The sequence below is a fragment of the Thermobia domestica genome, chromosome 4 (genome assembly GCF_964235325.1).
Source record: "Thermobia domestica chromosome 4, izTheDome1.hap1.1, whole genome shotgun sequence".
Lineage (NCBI taxonomy): Eukaryota > Metazoa > Arthropoda > Insecta > Zygentoma > Lepismatidae > Thermobia > Thermobia domestica.
This window is the reverse complement of record NC_137457.1, coordinates 6,605,604-6,625,881: the sequence shown is the minus strand read 5'-3', so window position 1 is coordinate 6,625,881 and position 20,278 is coordinate 6,605,604. Positions and strand designations below refer to the sequence as shown.

The window sequence follows — 20,278 nt, the reverse complement described above, 5'->3', positions numbered from 1 at the left end:
TGCTCTGGTGAAAATGGGACTTATGAAGAACACATCACAAGAGAATGATTTGTTTCTTACAATGCAGCATCCATCAGTGATGTTTTATAACGGTAAATGAACTCTCGTTCGAAATTTGGGAAAATCAATCGACTCAGCATGATTATTTTAATTGTCATAACTTCGTTGTTTATTAACCAATCTGAATGAACTATACACCAAACGAAAGATAATTTAACACTCTTTAAAACGTTATAAAACACCTTTTTTATAATCCCAGCCGTTTATTTGTTATTTTAAAAAATATATATATGAGAAAACTCCATCATAAGAAATGCAAAGTTTCAAATTAAATAATATCTGTAGCCGTTAATTTCAGTGTTAGGTTAAAACGTTTGCTAATTTATTAGACCCTGTTATCTTCTACGTCGTTTATTTTTTGGATCATGAAGATTGGACTATTAGTTAAGGAGATAAAAGCCTCTAAACCAATACTATGAATTCTCAGAGGAGGCCATCTTTGATAGCCGCCATATTGGATTCTGGCCACCTGTCGAAGCGGGGCCACTTCGGTCCCTGCTTAGTTGGATCAGGGGAACAACATATCCGAGTGGCACCTTTTTAACACAAAGTGCAGGGTTTGACCATTTTTTGCGTTAAGCTCCCCCTACTATTCTCAAAGATGTCTTCTAACCTCACCAATGTTTTATTGCAATTCCCCGAAAGCTTTCAAGACTCACGAGTATCTTCTTCAGTCGAATGTAAAGGTAATGGAAAAGAATTTCTTAAGAGAGGACTTGAATAATTGAACATACGAAATAATTAAAAAAGAATTCCTTTGTCTTAGATTTTTTTCTTTATTTTTCCTCAAACGAAGCTAGACCGATTGTTGTATTCAAACCTAGAAACTTTAAATTGAAATAAGAAAACGTAAAAAGCCTTTCTGACCTTTCTTGGTAAGAAGTTTTATGCTTTTTCATTGTGCTTAGGCCAAATGTTCAGATTCGTTACATTGTTTCATTGCACTTGTAAATACATAAAAATGATCAAAAACGGAAGAACAATGAATGTTTTTTTTCCTTAGCTATAATATGCATCATATTGAACTGCTTCTGCGAACACATATAACACATGGCTAATCTGAAGAACTGAAGAAGTATTATTCTAAAATACAAGTGGGTAAAAATTCACTGTAATTTCTGGTTTCAGTATTAACTCTAATGAAAAAACGATAAGACAAGCGTATTTACACACACACAAATATATATATATATATATATATATATATATATATATATATATATATATATATATATATATATATATAAATATATACGAGGTGTAATTGGAAAGTTTTAAGCCTGGGCTTGTAATTTTAAGGCAGTACTTATTACAGACTATCTCGATTGATCTTCTTCAAAATAGTCCCCTGCTGCCTGAACACACCCATGTCTACGCTATTTTCACTTCTGGAAGTATTCCTGCAAATTATCTTCCGTAAGGGTGTGAAGAACGCTCTTCACATTTGCCAGGATGTCTTCAATTGAGTCAAATCTCTTCCCTTTCACCGACAGTTAATTTAGGAAACAGGTAGAAATCAGTAGGGAACAAATCAGGAGGAAAAGGGGATTGCGAAAGCACAGAAATTGCCACAAATTCCTGGATCGATAACGCACAATGCGCCGGGAAGTTGTTTTCCAATGGGCAAGCCCTTTCCTACACAAATTTTCTTTTGTAGAATTTGTGATTGACTGTCTGTCCTCTAGGGGCAAATTCGTGATGCACAATACCAGTGAATAAAAAAAAAAAACATAATAATAATGTTTTCACATTAGAGAGACTTTGTCGCTCTTTCTTTGCTCGTGGTGAAACTGGGCTCTTCCACTGAGAAGACTGAGCTTTTGTTTCTGGGTCATATCCATAAACCCACGTTACATAACCTGTAACCTTTTATTACCTTATTTAATAATACTAGATTTGTTTCGGCCCGATTAAGCAGATCTTGGGACACTTTCAGTCAGTATTGTTTCAGCTCACCTGACAACAATTTCGGAATAAATTTCGCGGAAGCACAATTTTCATTTTGCGCAATTAATAATCCGGCACAAACACGCTCGCACGCCCGCACTCAACAGGTTGCTACGCTGTATTGAACAAAGACATCGTAGTGATTCTTGCAGCACATATCAAGTTCACACCAAGTCATCGCTTCCACGCTAACGGACAATTATATCTACTGCTCTTGAGTAGTAGCGCCACACGTCTTAAACTTTCCAATCATTTCTCGTATATATAGGGTGTCCCAGGAGGAACGGGCAATATTTTGGGAAATGATAGTATGGCTGATTCTAAGTAAAAAGGTTCACATGAACATTGGTCCTAATCTCAACGGTTTGAGAACTACAGGTTATGAATCATTTTTTACTTTATGTTAGATATTGTTCATGCTGTAATTAATCTACAGAGATGGGACATAGCGGATTTGAAAGGTGGCAGAATGACTTTTCAAAAGATATGCAACATGTGGCAGTGCTACATTTAAAAAGGGGGTTATTGAGGGAAAGTTAAGATTATGTAAGGGAACTGGATGGCAACACTGATTTCCAAATGTTGTCCCTTCCAAAGACATCACTGTAACATGTTGCATATCGTTGGAAAGGCAATTCCATCACCTTCCAAATCCGCTACGTCTCATTTCTGGAGAATAAATACAGAGTGAGTAATAAACAATATGAAATCAAAATGTTTCACAACCTGTAGCTCTCAAACCGTTGAGTTGGGACCAATGTTCATATGAACTTTTTTTTTTTTTTTTTTTGCTTAGAATCACCCATACTACCATTTTCCAAACTATTGTCACTTCTTCACTTCTCCTTTGTCGTTTAATAGATTTCCAAAACACAACAAAAAGTAAGAAATAGCCACGAAGTGCTTTTAAATAGAAATTCACCATCTTTACAATAGATTCTATATCAATCTTACCCTTGTTTGAAACCGAAAGCAGTCCTATTTTAATGTTAGAATTTCATGAAAAAAAAAACAGTAAAATATAGCAAGTAATTGCTTGTATATCGAGCCCCAATAGTAGGTTTTATATATCGCCTTCTCCTATATGAATCGGAACAAACAAACTTATCACTTTCGATTAGAATATTAAATCACAATAGTTAGGAATTTTACAGAAACTTCACAACGTCAAACTACAATCAAATATGTTCATTTAAGGAATTAATTCTATTCAAAATACAAATAGTTTCATTTCTTATCCCACTGAATATTTTATTTGATAGAGACATGAATGAATATCTATTACCTGCAATAGCTATTCCGTCCCCTTCACCTCCTTGAATATTTTGTTCATTCGACGGTTCTGGTGTTCCGGTTGGTGAGTTGTTACTTTGTTTAAAGCATCCATTGGTTCTGTTATAAAACGGAAACCGAGCTGTAAAAACACATAGAAAAGATATATATGATTCGTTTTTCTCATGAACGTCCGGAAATTATCAGTGCATTAAAGTTCGAATAAATAATTTTATAAATGGTTAAATGGAACGGGAAGTTTTGATGCGGTTATTAAAGAGTGACGAAAATAAGACATAGAAGATAAAACATGTTTAAGAAATAATATACCGTCAAATACATTTAGAAATGGATAACTTTTGTTTATAGAAAACAGAAGCAAAGTTTATAAAGAATGTAAAAATAAAATCACATTAAAATGTGGCAAATACAATTTGAAAACGAAAATACATAATAATAATAATAATAATAATAATAATAATAATAATAATAATAATAATAATAATAATAATAATAATAATAATAATAATAATAATAATAATAATAATGTTTTCTGTTTCTTGTGGAAAAATATTCCCTATTCCCTTACTAAACAGTAAGCACTCGCTAGCATTTCCTTAATCTAATATAAATAAAATAAAGAGTTTGTTTGTGTGTCTACCTGTGTGCGGTCTGGGGACTAAACGAGTGGACCGAGAATTACCAAATTTTGGTCAAGGGTACCTTGGTCCAGGACCTAGACCAACATGAAACTTTTTTAAAAAATTCGAAACAGGGGGTCTCAGGGGAGAGTTTACCGAGGCATGTAAAAATAATCCAAAGCTAGCGCTATTAGTGTCAAATTCATAGTTTTCGCGGTCGCTGAGATCAATGATGAAACTTCGATCGCATTAACTTCCAAATTCAACCCATTCAGCTGCGGGCTGGCGATCACCGGGGGGTGGATACCGAGAAATGTAAAAATAATTTAAAATGACCGATACTAGTGTGAAATCCATAGTTTTCGCGGTCGCTGAGATCAATGCTGATACTCCCAAGGGTGTTGACCTCCAAATACAGCCCCCATCGGCTGGGGACCAGAGGTGTGTGTTGTTTTAAATTCTAACCAGGGGGTTTCAGGGGGCGTTTAGCGGGATATGTAAAAGTAATAGAAAATGAACGATATTTTTTTTCCTTTCGTTGTTCAATTTGTAGTTTCAGTTTGTTAGTGACCATTTCATATATTTATACGGAGTATTTCAAAACAACATTGACAACGTTTGGGACGTGATTCCTGACACCAAGATAAGACAAAAAGAATAGACCAACCTGGGTGCAGAAACGTTACCTTTTGGAGTTATAGGCTGCCGAAAACATGAAAATATCAAGTTTAAAGATCTATAGCTCCAAAACTACGACACCTACCATAATCGGGTCAAGACTTTACTTAGAAGGTAATACGTATGCTACCCAAAAAATCGTGTTTCAGAATCCTGGGGAACTCACGCAACATTGTTTATAGAGGGAGTTTGGCTACGGGCAAATAATCAGTGGCGAAGGGTCTAAGAGGCCCTGAGGCCCGGCCTACCCATTTACTTTCAGGAATTATAATTTATAATTAATTCATTTTCCTTGTATAGAGTGTATGATATTTTCTAAGTTGGAAAAAAAATGTTGTTCGATAAAGAAATCGTGGTTAGCACCACCGCTTGGAGGCTCACCGAGCAGTGTCTCAGGATGCAGTAGGACTACCGCCAAGCTACTCAGAAAATCCCGCGAGAGAACGTGTTGATGATAACCTGCGAAAGAGACCGGCCTCAGCGCTTCTCGACTTTCTTTCTATATAAAGCGTTTCTCTCGAGACCTTCGATTTCGATTCGATATATCAAACGAATAAAGAGCAAGATAACGTGGCCCCATTCCGTTCCAACTTTGCTTAATTTTGCGGACTCTAAAGCAACGCAAAAGCTGGAACAAGTAATTCTACGCCTATTATCACGAACTAATGCCCCTTTATTCCGTTGCGTTGGCGCAAAACCTGTACGAAATCAGACTCGGTGAGTTCATTAGAAAGAGTGTGTTTTTGAGATATTATGAGTGACATTTTTTTCTTACATTTGCAAAAGAGAATGAGAGAAAATGTCAGTAAGTGGAGAATATGAACATAATATAATTCATGTTAAAGAATCCTCTATGTCAGTAGTCTTTTGAAAATTAAGGATGTGTTATTAAGGAACGAAGACCAACCAATGCCTGTGTTGGAAATAGAACAAGCAGAGGACAAGAGAGTTCTGCATTCATTGGTACAAAAAATTATTTCTAGTTGTTGACATGTAAAGAGTGCAATATGAAAAAAAAAATATTTAAGTCTCATTCTGTTTTAAGGGGGAATCAAGTGACATACAAAATGACTTGATTGAATGCTTGTCATGTGTTTTGAATAATATAATTAAAGACGAGATTTTACAGAGTTTGTTTCAGTACAAGTAGACTAAACAAAATGGGCCTTATGCAGAGTCGTTCTAACGCGTGATTAGTGCCATACTAAAGAGATAGACTAACATGTTTCCTTGAGTAGTCATGCCTTTAGTATGACGCTAATCATATGTTAAAAAGACTGCATAAGGCGGCATATGTTTCTTGTAAAGCGCAGATAATGGGATAATAAATCTTCCCCACCTGATCACGCCCAATTAAAACAATTAAACTGCATTACGGCAAATTAAGATCAGCTATGAGTCACATACGTGAATTTCATTATGAAAATTGAGATCCGGATCGAATAAGTGCTGTCGATGGACTACAATTACGTTAAATTTATGTGAATTTCTGTTCTTGATTTCCTGTAGTAAAATACTTATGTCTAATCTCTTTCATTTTATTATTGTTATTACTATTATTATTATTATTATTATTATTATTATTATTATTAGTAGTAGTAGTAGTAGTAGTAGTAGTAGTAGTAGTAGTAGTAGTAGTAGTAGTAGAACATTGGGTCTACCCTTTTGAGACAATCACCCTTCGCCACTGCATATAATATGAAGTACTTACCAACTACTACTATAAAACTTCTTGCGAAAGTACGACAGGATTCTGAAACTTGGATATTTGGATAGGGTAGTCTTGATCCGACTGCGGAAGCTCCCATAGTATTAGAGCTATGAACCTTTAAAAGTTCATGTTTTCGTGTTTTCAGCAGCCTGTAACTCCGAAAGGAAGCATTTGTGCACCCAGGTTGGTCTATATCTTTTGTTTTATCTTAGTGTCAGAAATCACTTCCCGTGATTACTAGCTCAGCAGAGTAATGCTCCCGGAAGTAGGAACGAAAAACACAGTTCTGATTGGTTGGCGTTATCAATTTCTTGCCACGTTGCATTCAAATGACAGAAATCAAACGATTGTTGTTGTCGGCCTTCGTGGCCGAGTGGGCTAGCCGGTGGGTGTAGCCGAGCGGTCTGAGGCGTTAGGCTGATGATTGCGAGGTGAAGCCCATTGGGGGTTCGAGTCCCTCTGTAGTAGCAAGGGTGAAATTTTAACTGTCCTCGATGTTTCTGTGTTCGTGTCCCTGTCGTGTCTAGTAGTCCTGAAAAGTGGTTGCAGTAGAAAATAAGTCAGGAAGTTTTTTTTTTTTAAAAAAAAAAAAGAGTGGGCTAGCAGTATATGCTAGTAATGAAAATCTCTTTTGGCGAGAGTTCAAACCCGGCCCGAGGAAAGTTTTTTCACTTTTGTACATTTTTATAACACGTTTTACATTAAAATAATATGAAAATAATACTCAAAAAAGTGATTTACTTACTTTTGTCCAGATAAGTAGTAGTAGTAGTAGTAGAAAAGGGGTTAGTAGCCCCGTAGGGCTCGTTTTGTTCCCCTTGTACTCCATGATATAAATTTTATAACCACCTTAAAACAACTGGCTAGAATAGCGCGTAAAACAGCTGGCTAGAGTAGCGCGCGAAAAATACATACTTCCGGGAGTATTACTCTCCCGAGCGGGTCGTTTCCCGTGTTGTTTTGAAATACCCTGTATAAAAAACGAATATTTCACATGAAACCTTACGAAATTATTTGAGAAAAACAAAATGATAGTTCAAACCGGATCAAGTCCTCTGCGGTCCTTATGATTTATTAATTTTTCTTCTTTTTTTTTAAAGGAAAAATATCAAGGACAATAGAAGTAAAGAGAAAAAATTGTATCAAAATTGACAAATACTATTTTCCAACTTGGTGAAAGAAGATATAAAAGTTTACCTTTAAATTCTTCTTCGGGATATTCATATGTTATTCTAGTCTCCACTTCATGACTGAACTGCTCTAACTTCAGTAAGACTAATATTTGTCCATACTCGACAAACGGAGTTGAAAAACACACTTCCCAAGCGTCTTTCTTTAACTCTTGATCTATTATTAATAATAAAGAATTATCACAGATAACAAATGTTTAGAAACAGTACAACAATGGAACATAAGATTTAATTATTTATTTGTTACCTAAATTGTTACTTAGTGTAAATGAATAATCTAAGAGACTAACACGGGATGTACACGGTTCTGAACATGGAATATGGGGTCAGCCTATATGTGTTCAGAAAGTACGCGTCATGTGATGGAAGAATCCGCTTGAAAAGTTCCATCGGGCCTAACTCAGCGCCCAAAATAGAGGTCCGACAAAACAATTGAGCTACCCTGTTGACTTATAGAGCAAATTTCTTATTGCGTCCTCTAGAATATTGTTCAGGTGAGTTTGACACGCTCCTTACGGAACGACACAGATAATTAGTGTAAAAACATATTTCAGTCATTTGGTTCTATATACTGAGACCAATAGAGGAACCAACCATGAATCCATGACCTACTCTCCAAGACGAGTAGTGTGATATGTCGCATGCTTTACCCTGACAGACACCTCTATGACTTATCATTAGCTCACTACAAGTCAGTAGCGTACCCAGGAATTTATTTCGGGGGGGTCCAAACTAAATATGAAGCTATTTTATATTAAAATTGCTAAAATTGCCCCTAAAATTAGACTAAATTTTTAAAAAGTCGAAATTTCGGGGGGGGTCCGGACCCCCGTGTCCCCCCCTCCGTACGTCCCTGCTACAAGTATATCACCATTTATCCTAAACGTCTAGAAACTTCTCAAAACTGTTATTGAATTCTAATGGAAAGTGCTAGGAAGTTCTGCAGACTTTCATGAAATTCTACTGGAACGTGCTAGAACTTTCTCGAACATTCTAGAACTGCCTCGACAAGTCTAGAACATTCTCTAACTTACTCGGAAATGCTACAACAGTCTAGAACGTTCTCGCAAATTTTAGAGTATTCTAGAACTTGCGAGAACATGCTAGAACTTACTCGAAATGTCTAAAACGTTCTAGAACTTTCTCGAAAAGTCTAAAACATTCTAGAACTTATTCGAACATGCTAGAACTTTATCGAACATTGGAGAAGATTCTTGAACTTTCGCGAAAAGTCAAGAATATTGTAGAGGTGTCTGTCAGGGTATAGCACGTTACATATCACACTACTCGCCTTGTAAAGTAGGTCACGGATTCACGGCTAATTTCCCTATAGGTCTAGGTACATAGGACCAAATAGCTGAAATATGTTTTTACACTAGTGTCATTCCGTGAGAATCGTGTCAAATCCATCTGAACAATATTCTAAAGGACGCTACAAATAATTTGCTCTATAAGTCAACAGGGTAACTCAATTGTTTTGTCTGACCCTCCCCCTTATTTCGGGGGCTGGGTTAGACCCTACGGAACTTTTACAAGAGGATTCCTCCATCACATGACGTGTAATTTATGAGCATATATAGATTGACCCCAGATTCCATGTTCACAACCGTGTAAATTCCGTTTAAGTTGAAATCACTAAAGGATAACTAGCGTCAAGAGATATATGAGTAATAGGTTGTGCCCAAGAAGATCCCGTACCACTAGCTTTGAGTATCATATAGTGCAATCCCTATTTTAAAGTAGAAAGATATCAGTCTGTGAGTAATGATAATACGCAATTTCAAAATTTTAAATAGTTACGGATTGCATAAGTTCTAGGCGAGATATTCTTAATACTTCTAACAATCGCAAACACCTGTCTATCAATTATGCTAATTCCCAATACTTGACAGTCAGGTTAATAATTTTCAATACAAGGTTTCTCCGTAAAGTAATGAGACTGGGTCTGTTAAAAATAATTTATTGATCCGATCGGTACATATTGTTAAAATTCTTCAAAATAGTCTCCTTAGACGTCGATACACCGCTTCCAACGTGATCCCCACGCTACAAAGGCTCTCTGCATTAACAGACAGACAGTTGCATTAACATCTTTCAGATACTCCGTGACAGTCCGTTGGGTGGCGGGAACATCGTTGAAATGGTGGTCTTTCAGGATTCTCTTGAGCTTTGGTAACAGAAAAAAGTCTTGTGAGCTCACACCCGGGTTGTACGGTGGCTGCAGCAAGGTTCCAACCCCTACCTGGGCCAGGAAATAGTCATAACGAAGGTGGTGTGGGCTGGAGTGTTGTTTTGGTGGAACTTCCAGCGATCAGAAATATCCAGTCGTTTCTGTTTGACATCTCTACACAGGCGCTGAAGAACTTCTTTGTAGGAAACAGCGTTGACGGTTCGTCCCGTAGTGGCAGAAACACAAAACCTGCTTTTGCGTCACTGCGTCAGTGCTGAGACGTGACTGACCCCCGGTGCGTTTAGACCCTCACTACAAATTCCCTCGCCGGCAAGCGCCGCGTGGCGACCAGTCTCATTGCTTTATTAGCAAACCCTGCTACGCTGTCTTGAACCTACCACCAAGAAATGTTACTAACGTGAAGGGAACATGTATACAAGCCGAAAGCTTGGGGTAAACAACTAGATTTTTTAATGCCATGCTGTTTTGCACTAGTTATGTTCAGTTCAGCTGCTCTTCTGCGGAGCGATTTAGTTTGATGCATGGCAATTGACAGAGCGACGACATTACATATTTCCTAATGTGTATACTTATCTCTACTAGGCGAGCTGTCTCTGACAGATTTTGAATCAAATGTAGTTTTTTTCCAGTGAAGGAGGTTTGCTTTGTTAGTTGGAGCCTTGCCAATATGGTCTCTAAAGACAGTCACTACTTGTGTCGTTGCATTCTTTCTAGTTGTTAGTGTCACGAAACGTTTTTACATTACTCACATCTGCCAAGACTTCATAATGTGATCCTGAACGCAAGGATATCAGGTAGTACTGTCTGTGACCAAGAAAACAATGTTACGAATACCATAACTAATATTATACGGACATTGTTCTCTGGGATACTCAAATCCTAGGAGAAGGGGACTTCTCGGAGACCGTGTATAACAGTGGTATTGTTTCCAAAGTAAGCATCGACAATAAAATGACATAACTAATTCTAACTCTATGGCCTATGGAACCCGGAGGTTCAATGCCGCATTCACAAAAGTTCTCCACTGACTTCTATCCTTAACTAACTGCATCCAGTTTCTACTTTGTATTCCAATCTCTGCGAGATCCATCTTAATATTGTCCTCCCATCTGGGTCTAGGTCTTCCTAATGGTCGTTTTCCGATTGGTCTTCCAGTCAAGACTTTGAAAGAGTTTCTACTTTCTTCCATTCTAGCTACATGACACGCCCACCTAAGCCTCCTACACTTGACGAACCTAACAATGTTGGGTAAACCATATAAATTATGTAGTTCCTCGTTATGAAGTTTCCGCCATTCCCCATTCCCGTTCCTCTTGGGTCCGAATATTCGTCTCAGGATCTTGTTCTCAAATACTTTCAGTCTATGTTCTTCCCTCAGAGTAAGTGACCATGTTTCGCAGCCATACAAAACAACAGGCATGATTATCGTTTTGTATATTTTAAGCTTCAAATTCCTCGACAGAATTCGCGACGACAAGAGATTTTGAACCGAATAGTAACATGAATTCCCTGCTGTTAGTCGACATTTAATTTCTCTGTGAATATGATTTTCCTATGTTAATATTGATCCTAGATATTTGAAACTATCCACTTTATCAAAAGTATTATTTAATATTTTAACGCATCCACAATTTGCCTTATTACGGTCCCGACGCACTTCCATATGTTTAGTTTTCTCTGTAATTTACTTCTAAACCCGTGTCCCTGCAAGCGTTTAATAAGATCTCTGCATTTCTTACTATTGTTCACCTATCATCCCCTATTAAATTTACATCATCAGCATATGCCATAAGCTGGTGAATACCGTTCAACTCTAGGCCCTGGTTAATATTGCCTAGATTGATTTTTCTTATAGCGTATTCCAGAACAAAGTTAAATAATAATGGCGACAATGCATCTCCTTGTTTCAGGCCATTTTCGACGTGAGAGCTCGTGGACAAAAATGTTCCTACCCGGACTTTACTTTGGGATTCATTTAAACATATCTTAATTAATCTAATTAGCTTTCTCGGTATTCCAAGTTCTGTAAGAACGTTGTATAATGTTTCTCTCCTAACCGAGTCGTACGCCTTTCTGAAATCAATAAATAGTTGATGTACCGGGTATTGTATTCCCACTTTTTTTCGAGTATTTGGCGAATGGTAAATATTTGGTCGATAGTTGATCGATTTCGTCTGAATCCGCACTGATAATCTTCAATAATTTTATCTGTGTATGGGGTCAGTCTTGCTAATAGAATATTTGAAAATATAAATTAGTTTAGATTTTTTGAAAATTTTACCACTACGTTGCAATATACTGGAAAAGATGGAATAGCTAAATTTACATTCATAAAAGTGTTCTTATTCTTCCATTGTAAAAACATGTAACTTATGAAATACATTAGTTGTTTTAAATCTGGTTTTAACTACTCGCTGAGCAAAACGATACGTTTATTATAAACAAAATCTATATTAGTGTGTAAGTTTCGCCAACTATCCACTTGGCTTCATCAGACACCTTAAATCTGATGTGGAGCTCCTCCGTGGCTAAGCGGTTAGCGTACGCGCCTTTGGCGTAAGAGACCCGGGTTCGATTCCCGGCGGGAGCTCATGTGGTTCGGATTCCACGTTAATCAGTAGGTCCACGTCTCATATAGCATCGCTGCTGAAAGGGACGCTAAACTAAAATCAACTTAACTTAAATCTGATGTTTTCATAGTGTTTGACGAAGCCAAGTGGATAGTTGGCGAAACTTACACGTTCGTAATTTCTACAATAAACGTATTGTTTTGCTCAGCGAGTAGTTTAAATAGGATTTAAGTCTATTAAAAACAAAGCTTACACAGTGGAAAATATTACATTAGTTGTTTTATGTTTAACAAAAGTCTGCAATACCAACCATACATCGAAAATATGAAAGTTGCTTCGAAAGTTAAGACCACAGAAGCACTCAGGGAAATTAAAAGTGATTCCCAGCATCAAAGGGAAAAACACTGATCTTTTAATCCATGTAAGTTATTTATGTGTGAGTCCTGTGACATGAATGTTGTGAGCCCGAAAGTATCGGAGTCAGGGCCGGATTTAGCATTTTGGCGCCCCTAGGCCCAGTAATTTCCCCCCCCCCCCTAGTCTGGTTAAAGTTAGTTTCCTAAAAATCGTTATTAAAAAATTATATCAGGCCTATATGTTAATTGCTTAAACACCACTACACGATGCAATTTTATCATTGCAAGTTTTTTGAGGAGTTTACTTGGTTCTGCGCTTAACAAAATACCGTTAATGTATTAACAAAAGATTGGTGAACTTTACCAACAATTATTTGTTCCAATGAACTTCAAAATCAGAATGCTTTATTAGCCTGATTTTTTAAAATCAATTCAAAAAATATATTATGTTATGGTTATTTATTTTTATTTCTAGTTTTTTTAATTTTTTTTCTCTCGGCCGTGCGCCCCCTGGGAACTTGCGCCCATAGGCCTGGGTCTACCGGGCCTATTGGGAAATCCGGCCCTGATCGGAGTGCGGAGGAACGGACAGTAAAGTTGAAGGTTTGGCTATTTGCAGTGTGATTGATCAGAAGTGGAAATTTCATCTTTAATACAAGTACTTTCTGGTTTGATGGATCCTATTTCAAGACAGTTGATGATGCACAGCCATGTCTGTCCATGAATTTTCTCCTTTTCCTCCCGTAATTTCATTTCACAAACTTTTAAAATAATTATTCCCTATAATTAAGAATTCGTCTCCTTTAAATTAAAAAAGTGTAATATTGTTACGCAAAATATTTAATTTCCTTTTTGGATTTTCGATTGTATACATACAGCAAAAACTTTCAATTTGAAACAGTTTTATTATGAAAACAACATCCTCAAGCTCTACCAAAAAAAAAAAAAAAAAAAATCGGGGAAATAGAAAATGTCAAACAAGATATGCATATTCTACTTGTTAATTGGTTACATATCTATTGTATTTTATAAATACACATAACTTACATCGTCTATTATTTATAGAATCTTACATAATATATCCCATATTTACTATTACATTTCTTCCTCTGATATACCGCTTCATGTTAAAAAAATACTAATATTTATAATAGTTGTACGTGTTATTCCAGATTCGATTCCTGATAAATGTATTTACTTTGGTTGCAAAACTAGACATATGATTTCGATTCAACTTAAGGAGAAAGTTTGGTTTCAGGTACAACTTCGACGTTCAAAAGGGACCTTAAAGTCCAGATAATCAGTCTATTTTTCTCTCTCTTTCGTTCACCGTACGTGTCAATTTATTGTGTAAATTTAGATTTGTTAAGAGGTTGCCATTATGTACGTATAGAAGTATGTTCTTGCGCCCATATGTATATACAGGGTGCGGAAAATAGTCCCGGAACGGTCCAATATCTCGCGAAATATACAGATCAGCAAAACAAACATAAACACGGGTTAAATAGTTTTGAAAAAGCTACCTAATGATACCAAGCTCAACCCCTTATACTCGCCCCTTTTCGGAGTACGGGGATAACTTTAAAATTTTAAATGTCAACCCCCATTTCGTATTGCACATTTGGATTATCCCAAAAAGAAGAAGAAGACAATGATTTGAGCCAGATTTGAAAACAGTTTTCAGGGATAGCGCTTGAATCGACAAACAAAAATAGGGTTACAAAAATATTGTGAAAATATAAGTTGTTAGTCCGGTACTCGGTGACCATATGGTTAGACTTCGGGAGTCAGTGGTCCTGCGTTCGATCCCCGCTTAATGCAACATTTTTCCTTTTATTATTTCCCCAAGTAATAAGTCCACACATTTTAATTTCAATTAATACTTTATTGAAGTTACATAAATACAAATTTCGATAATTCTTTTGCAAACTAGCTTTGTGAAGCGGTTCTTAGAAATAGGATTATTAGGTTTGGAGTTCCTAGGGCTTTTACGTCAAAATAAACAATTTTTGTCACAATTTGTATTTTCTTGCAAGTTAAAAAATTATTATGAAAAATTACATTAATTTTATGCAAGTTAAAATGTATGAATTCATTTCTTGGTTACAAAAAATACAAGGGAATCGAACTCAGGACATCTGACTTCTCAGTTCAGTACGTTATCCGTATGGCCACAGAGTACGGGACAAACATTTAGCGTTTTGGTACCCTCTTTTTGTGTGTCGATTCAAGCGCTACCCGTGAAGGTACTGTTTATAATTCTGGGTCAAATCACTGTCACTTTTTTCTGGAGAATCCAAATATGCAATAAGAAATGAGGGCTCCCATTTAAAATTTTAAAGTTACGTACCCCTGAAGGGAATGGGGATAGGGGTTGTGTTTGGTATAATTGGCTGGCTTTCTCTAAACTATTTGACATGTGTTATTGTTTGTTTTCCTGATCTGAATATTTGGCGAGATATTGGACTCTTCCGGGACTTTTTCCCTTTCCTACACACACATATATATATATATATATATATATATGGGGGGGTGAATGTGTTAACTTAGCACTAAAACAGACAACTTACCTGAGTCGCGATAGTGTTTACCAACATAGGGAATGGACCGTGTAAATAATGGCTGCAGAAGCTGCCGAACTGTAAGTGTAAACAGTAAACTTATTAAGATATATTAAATGAGCATATTATATCTTAACTATACTGTTAATCATAAAAATTACAGTCATTGCAAAGCGATTTCATATTTTTCATACGTGTGTGATGTTATAATGGCGATGTGGCTATATTTCGTGCAGCAAGTAGTGCTTAAACAAAGCACAAATCACAAATGGCTGCAAAAAAGTGATTGAACAAGAAGTAAGACTGGAAAATGTAAAATGTCAGATGATGAATCGATTGAAGTATTTTGATTGGCCTAAAGGATTCTTCAACATGGAGCTAAGTGGATTCACCTGAAAATTGTATATAGGAGGATATGTAACTTTTTACATCGTTTTAAAAATCATGGAAAACACAAACAAGTCTTGTCGCCCCGGGCGACAATTAGCATAGTTTCGTCACTGTTCATTAGAAGGACTTAAAGTAGAACAGAGTAGCGAAAAAGTTAACTGCGACTTAAAAACAAGAGTAAATGACTGTGTTTTTATTTATTTTATTTTATTTTTGGTCTCTTCATACGAAGAATCCTTTTGTAGAAAGACTGTTGACGTTCGAGTTCATTTCGATACTCCAATGAGTCATTATCAATCGTAGACATTACTTGAACCAACTCTCAAACAACCAAATCCACCATTGATTCAACAGAAAATAACGCTGAACATCTATATGGTCAACTTACCGTGGTATTGTTCATCGCAAACTGTCACCATGTGGCCAGACGATCAGCAGAATTGTTTATTCGCAGCAAATATGATGTGAGCGTGCAACTATGTAATCCCGTGACATTTTACTGCCATTTCTTGCATTTGTTAGACAACCATCTATCGTTCACTCCGAACCTTCAATAAGGTTTACCTAATTGTGGTAGAGTGGCTAACGCACATGCTTAGACTAGTAGTTTCGATTCCTCTTTCAACAGTTCATATAATCTCATATAATTTTAAATCTTAAGTTAACGTCATAATTAAATCAGTCCAATCGTACCTGCGAAGACCTACGAACTCCTTGACTTCTTTAGTTAACGTTTAACTACGTTCTACCAGTTTGAATTTCATGATCTGCCTCATTGTTGAATACAAGTTACTGTTATTGATGGGTACTAGAATTATTCTTCTAGTACTAGAATTAGGAATTCTAGATGGGTACTAGAATTAGGAATTCTAGATGGGTACTAGAATTAGGATTTAGGATTTAGACTTCTGGGTTTTCGGCACCGATGGCCATGTTAGCTCATTACCTGCGAGGAATGACCTCCATCGGCGATCATACTATCGGCGAAAGGGAAGGAAGAAAGGATTGAGGAAGGAAGGAAGCGACCTGGGACCTATATGTTAGGTACCACCCAGACATTTGCCTGGTGTGAATGAGGAAAACCTTATTCAGGATGACTAGCCTGAAGAAAACTTTTTACACTTTTTCGACCGAGTCCCTCACCACCTAATATATCTTATTTCACGTCATTACCCTTCTTTCGTAATAGTCAAACTTGAACACAACTTTTGAGTACCTAGAGAGATACAACCGAAAAGCTTGACATAATAGAATCACAAAAAGACAAGAATTCAAGAATATTGTTTAATAATTTAATACTTATTAAATATTTTAGTTATTACAATTTATTCCACAATAACATAACAAGAGTAAGGTATTTAGTATTAGCCTCTAATTTCTTGCACATAAAACGATACCTTATACATTTAGATTGTATAGTTTATTTAAGAATACTGAAGTGAAAAATGTACATGCCATTTTTTAGTTTGGTGGTTCGCAGGGGCGGATCCAGGACCGACTTATGGGGGTGCGGTGGGTTGTCATACTGCTACTTACAACTACTTTTAATAGTTTCAAACTCTGGGAGGGTTTTATTTATATATATAAAATAAAAGTTTCCTCTTCTGAGGGGAGGACGATCGCCCCCCTGGATCCGCCACTGGGTGGTTGGAATACAGATTGGAATCATGGAGAATATTGATATATCGTTCAGAATCAATATTAGTTGTCATACTTTCTTGATTTTTCCAAAGCTCTTTAGTGACTAAGCGGTTAGCGTGCGTACGCGTTTTAGGCGTTAGAGACCAGCGTTTGATTCCCTCTGAGAGCTCATGTGGCTGGGGTTCCACATTAATCAGTAGGTCCACATCTCATATACCCTTGCTGCGACACTTCCGTGTTCGATATTAGAGTTTGCATCCTATTACGTTCAGCGTTATAATTTTTCTTTAAATCAGTGTTCGAAGTGGAAAAAAGCACTGGTGGTATGTTTTATTACGATTTTGTCTCAACATACCGGTTATTTAAATATTGTTTTGATCACTGAAAAACCAGAGGCGGTATGGCGTACCACCGCATTCCGTCTCACTTCGACTCACTTCAGTCAAAAACTAAATATTTAAAATGTGCAATTGAAAAAAAACTGAATTATAAGAATACTCAATAGGATGCTAATCAATTAACATTCTTCCTTACCTTGAATTCCTTTGATCGAAGAACTACCCTCATCATAGCTTGGTTCGACGCCAATCTCTAGCAATTTGTTGATTGGATCTTGAAATTTAAAAAAATATTAAAAGTAAAGTAACACCTAATTCTCTTTTAAAACAAGCTTGTCTTTCAAAACTAACTGTGCTCCTTTTTATATTCAATAATTAATAAGGGGTCCTGGGGACCTCACGTCACTAACTATGCACTAAAAATTCACACCAGTTGAGGGTTAATATGCTACTAACTTGTGAGTCATAATTATTTTTGTCGTGTGTGTGTCTATAAGTTCTTTTTACGCAATGGATTGATGTAAATATTTGAGGTCGTCTTACTTACCACATCTTTCCTAACTTATTGCCCCTGTACTCTTTCTCTGTAATAAATCTGTATTTTGTTACTTTGATGTAAAAGATTTAACTAATTTTAATCTTTAACTGCCTTCATAATATCTAGGTACAATACAACATTTGTTGTTTATACTTTTCTGTGATAGGGATAATTTATGTATTAGTACATCAGCAATTGATTTATTCAAATATATGTAACATTCGAGCTTTAGTTTTGTAAATTTATGTTAACAGTACCAACTTCACGAAATAAATTACCTAGGTATTGTTACAGATACGAGAGGGAGTCTGAAATTAATTTTCTCCAGGCGAATGTGGTAAGGATACAAAACCAAAACTAGTATGTGATATTAAAGATCAGATGTACCCTTATTTTTGCACGTAAGTACCACGTCCATTCAGACATTTGTCATTCAGGTCTGTAAGTTTCAAAAATCTTTAGAGGAAATATTCAGGGCTCAGCATACAGAAGAAGCGTCGAACATCTTCTGTAACTTCACCATTGCCCCCAAAGCGCCTGCCGCCGAGAGCCTTCTTCAAAGCTGGAAATCACTGGGTGCGAAATCAGGACTGTATGGCGAATGGGCAAGGCGCTCCCACCCAAGAGTTGTTATATGGTTTTGGCAACATCATCTCCACATCATTTCTTTCGACATCACACCAGGCCCATAGACTTTCACAAAGCGGTTATGGATTTCTGCTCCTGATGCGGCACGTGACCATTCATCTCGTACAACCGTTCGGATCTCCTTGTTTGACCACAACGTCAAAACGCACCTTCTCTCCGTAGCTACTAGGCTCGGACTGAGAGACTCGTTTCTGCTTGGGTCTGTGTGTGTTGCGCGTGCAACCGTTGACCTATTTCCCCTATTGGTATTTGCTTTCATGGGGAAAACGAGAGGAGAAACTTATTTTGAGATTTCCCTCATATTAAATTCTTCGATATGTCAAGAGCCTTTTACTCAATTCTTGATAAATTCTCAATAAAGTATAAAGTATTTATCAAGTTATTTCAAAAAGTTGCTTATCAAAGGAAACTTTTTATTATAAATATAAAAATTTTATCATTGTATCGTCTGGTCACGGTTAAATAGGGAACGGAATACCCTCTTACCGATCTTCCGTCTTACCTCTTCTGTATTTATCACTAATCTACTCGTAAGTATAAAATATGTATAATGCTATTATAAGCATATAACATAAAACTTCTCAAAATAGTAAATAATGAGTATGATAATTATGTTACACAAGTATTTAGATATAGTAAATTATTAAATGAAAATAATTTATTAGAAACCAAATGTAAAAATAAAATTAAATATATAACGTTCACTAAGGAAACACAATATTATATCAGCTATTAGAAAATCAATGGAGTAATCACATGTAAAGAACAATGAATAATTAGGTATGACAGACAACTAAAATTCAGTAATTATATAAAGAGTACAGCGTAAGAGACGAGGATAAATAAATTTTAAACATGAAATTCATAATTCATTCCAGTCATTATCTAATACTTGCGATTAAGACGGTGATTTTCTGTCCAGAATTATATATTTTAAAAAACTCTATTTTGTGATAACACTTTCAAATGTCAATTACCCTCAGAAATACGCGCAAATATAACTTGGATATGATAGGTTAATTCCGTCTGTACCTAATTAGTCTTTTCTCACGTCGCCTCTTTCTTCAATTCCGTTCTCGTTTTCTTTCTCTGGTCTCTATTAAGAAGTCTTACACCCCATTCTTTTTAAATATTTAATACTTCATTCCAATTCATTGTCATTGATCATGTCTGTCTGATCATTCTTGCCTTCGTCTACTACATCAGTTTCTTCTACTTTTCTGCTGCAAAATTATTACTCTCTCTCTCTCTCTCTCTCTCTCTCTCTCTCTTTCTTTCTTTCTTTCTTTCTTTCTCTCTCTACCTACCTACCTACCTACTTCCTGTATTTAGGATCGCATATTCATACATAAATTGGATATACGAGGACTGTCAAGAAAGTACCAGACCTTTTGATCTATCACGGTAATGGGTGGGGCTAAAGTCGTCATCTTGGTTTCAGATCGTTGCCACACAAAGAACAAATTCAACTGTGGTAGCGTGAGAACCACGATGTCCTACAATGTGCGCTGCAATAGAAAGTCCTACCTCTTGTGAGGTGCGTTCT

At 36.4% G+C, this 20,278-nt stretch overlaps 1 protein-coding gene across 1 annotated transcript in view; it reads right to left on the bottom strand.

Moving 5' to 3' along the window:
* Nucleotides 1–20,278, bottom strand: part of LOC145683694 (uncharacterized) — a 110,486-nt gene that overhangs the window by 49,571 nt on the left and 40,637 nt on the right. The window contains exons 11-14 of the mRNA XM_081755065.1: nt 17,743–17,820; nt 15,187–15,255; nt 7,507–7,656; nt 3,293–3,421 (exon numbers count right to left, since the gene is read on the bottom strand). Coding sequence (XP_081611191.1) covers nt 3,293–3,421; nt 7,507–7,656; nt 15,187–15,255; nt 17,743–17,820 — 426 coding nt within the window. The remainder of the gene's footprint in view (nt 1–3,292; nt 3,422–7,506; nt 7,657–15,186; nt 15,256–17,742; nt 17,821–20,278) is intronic.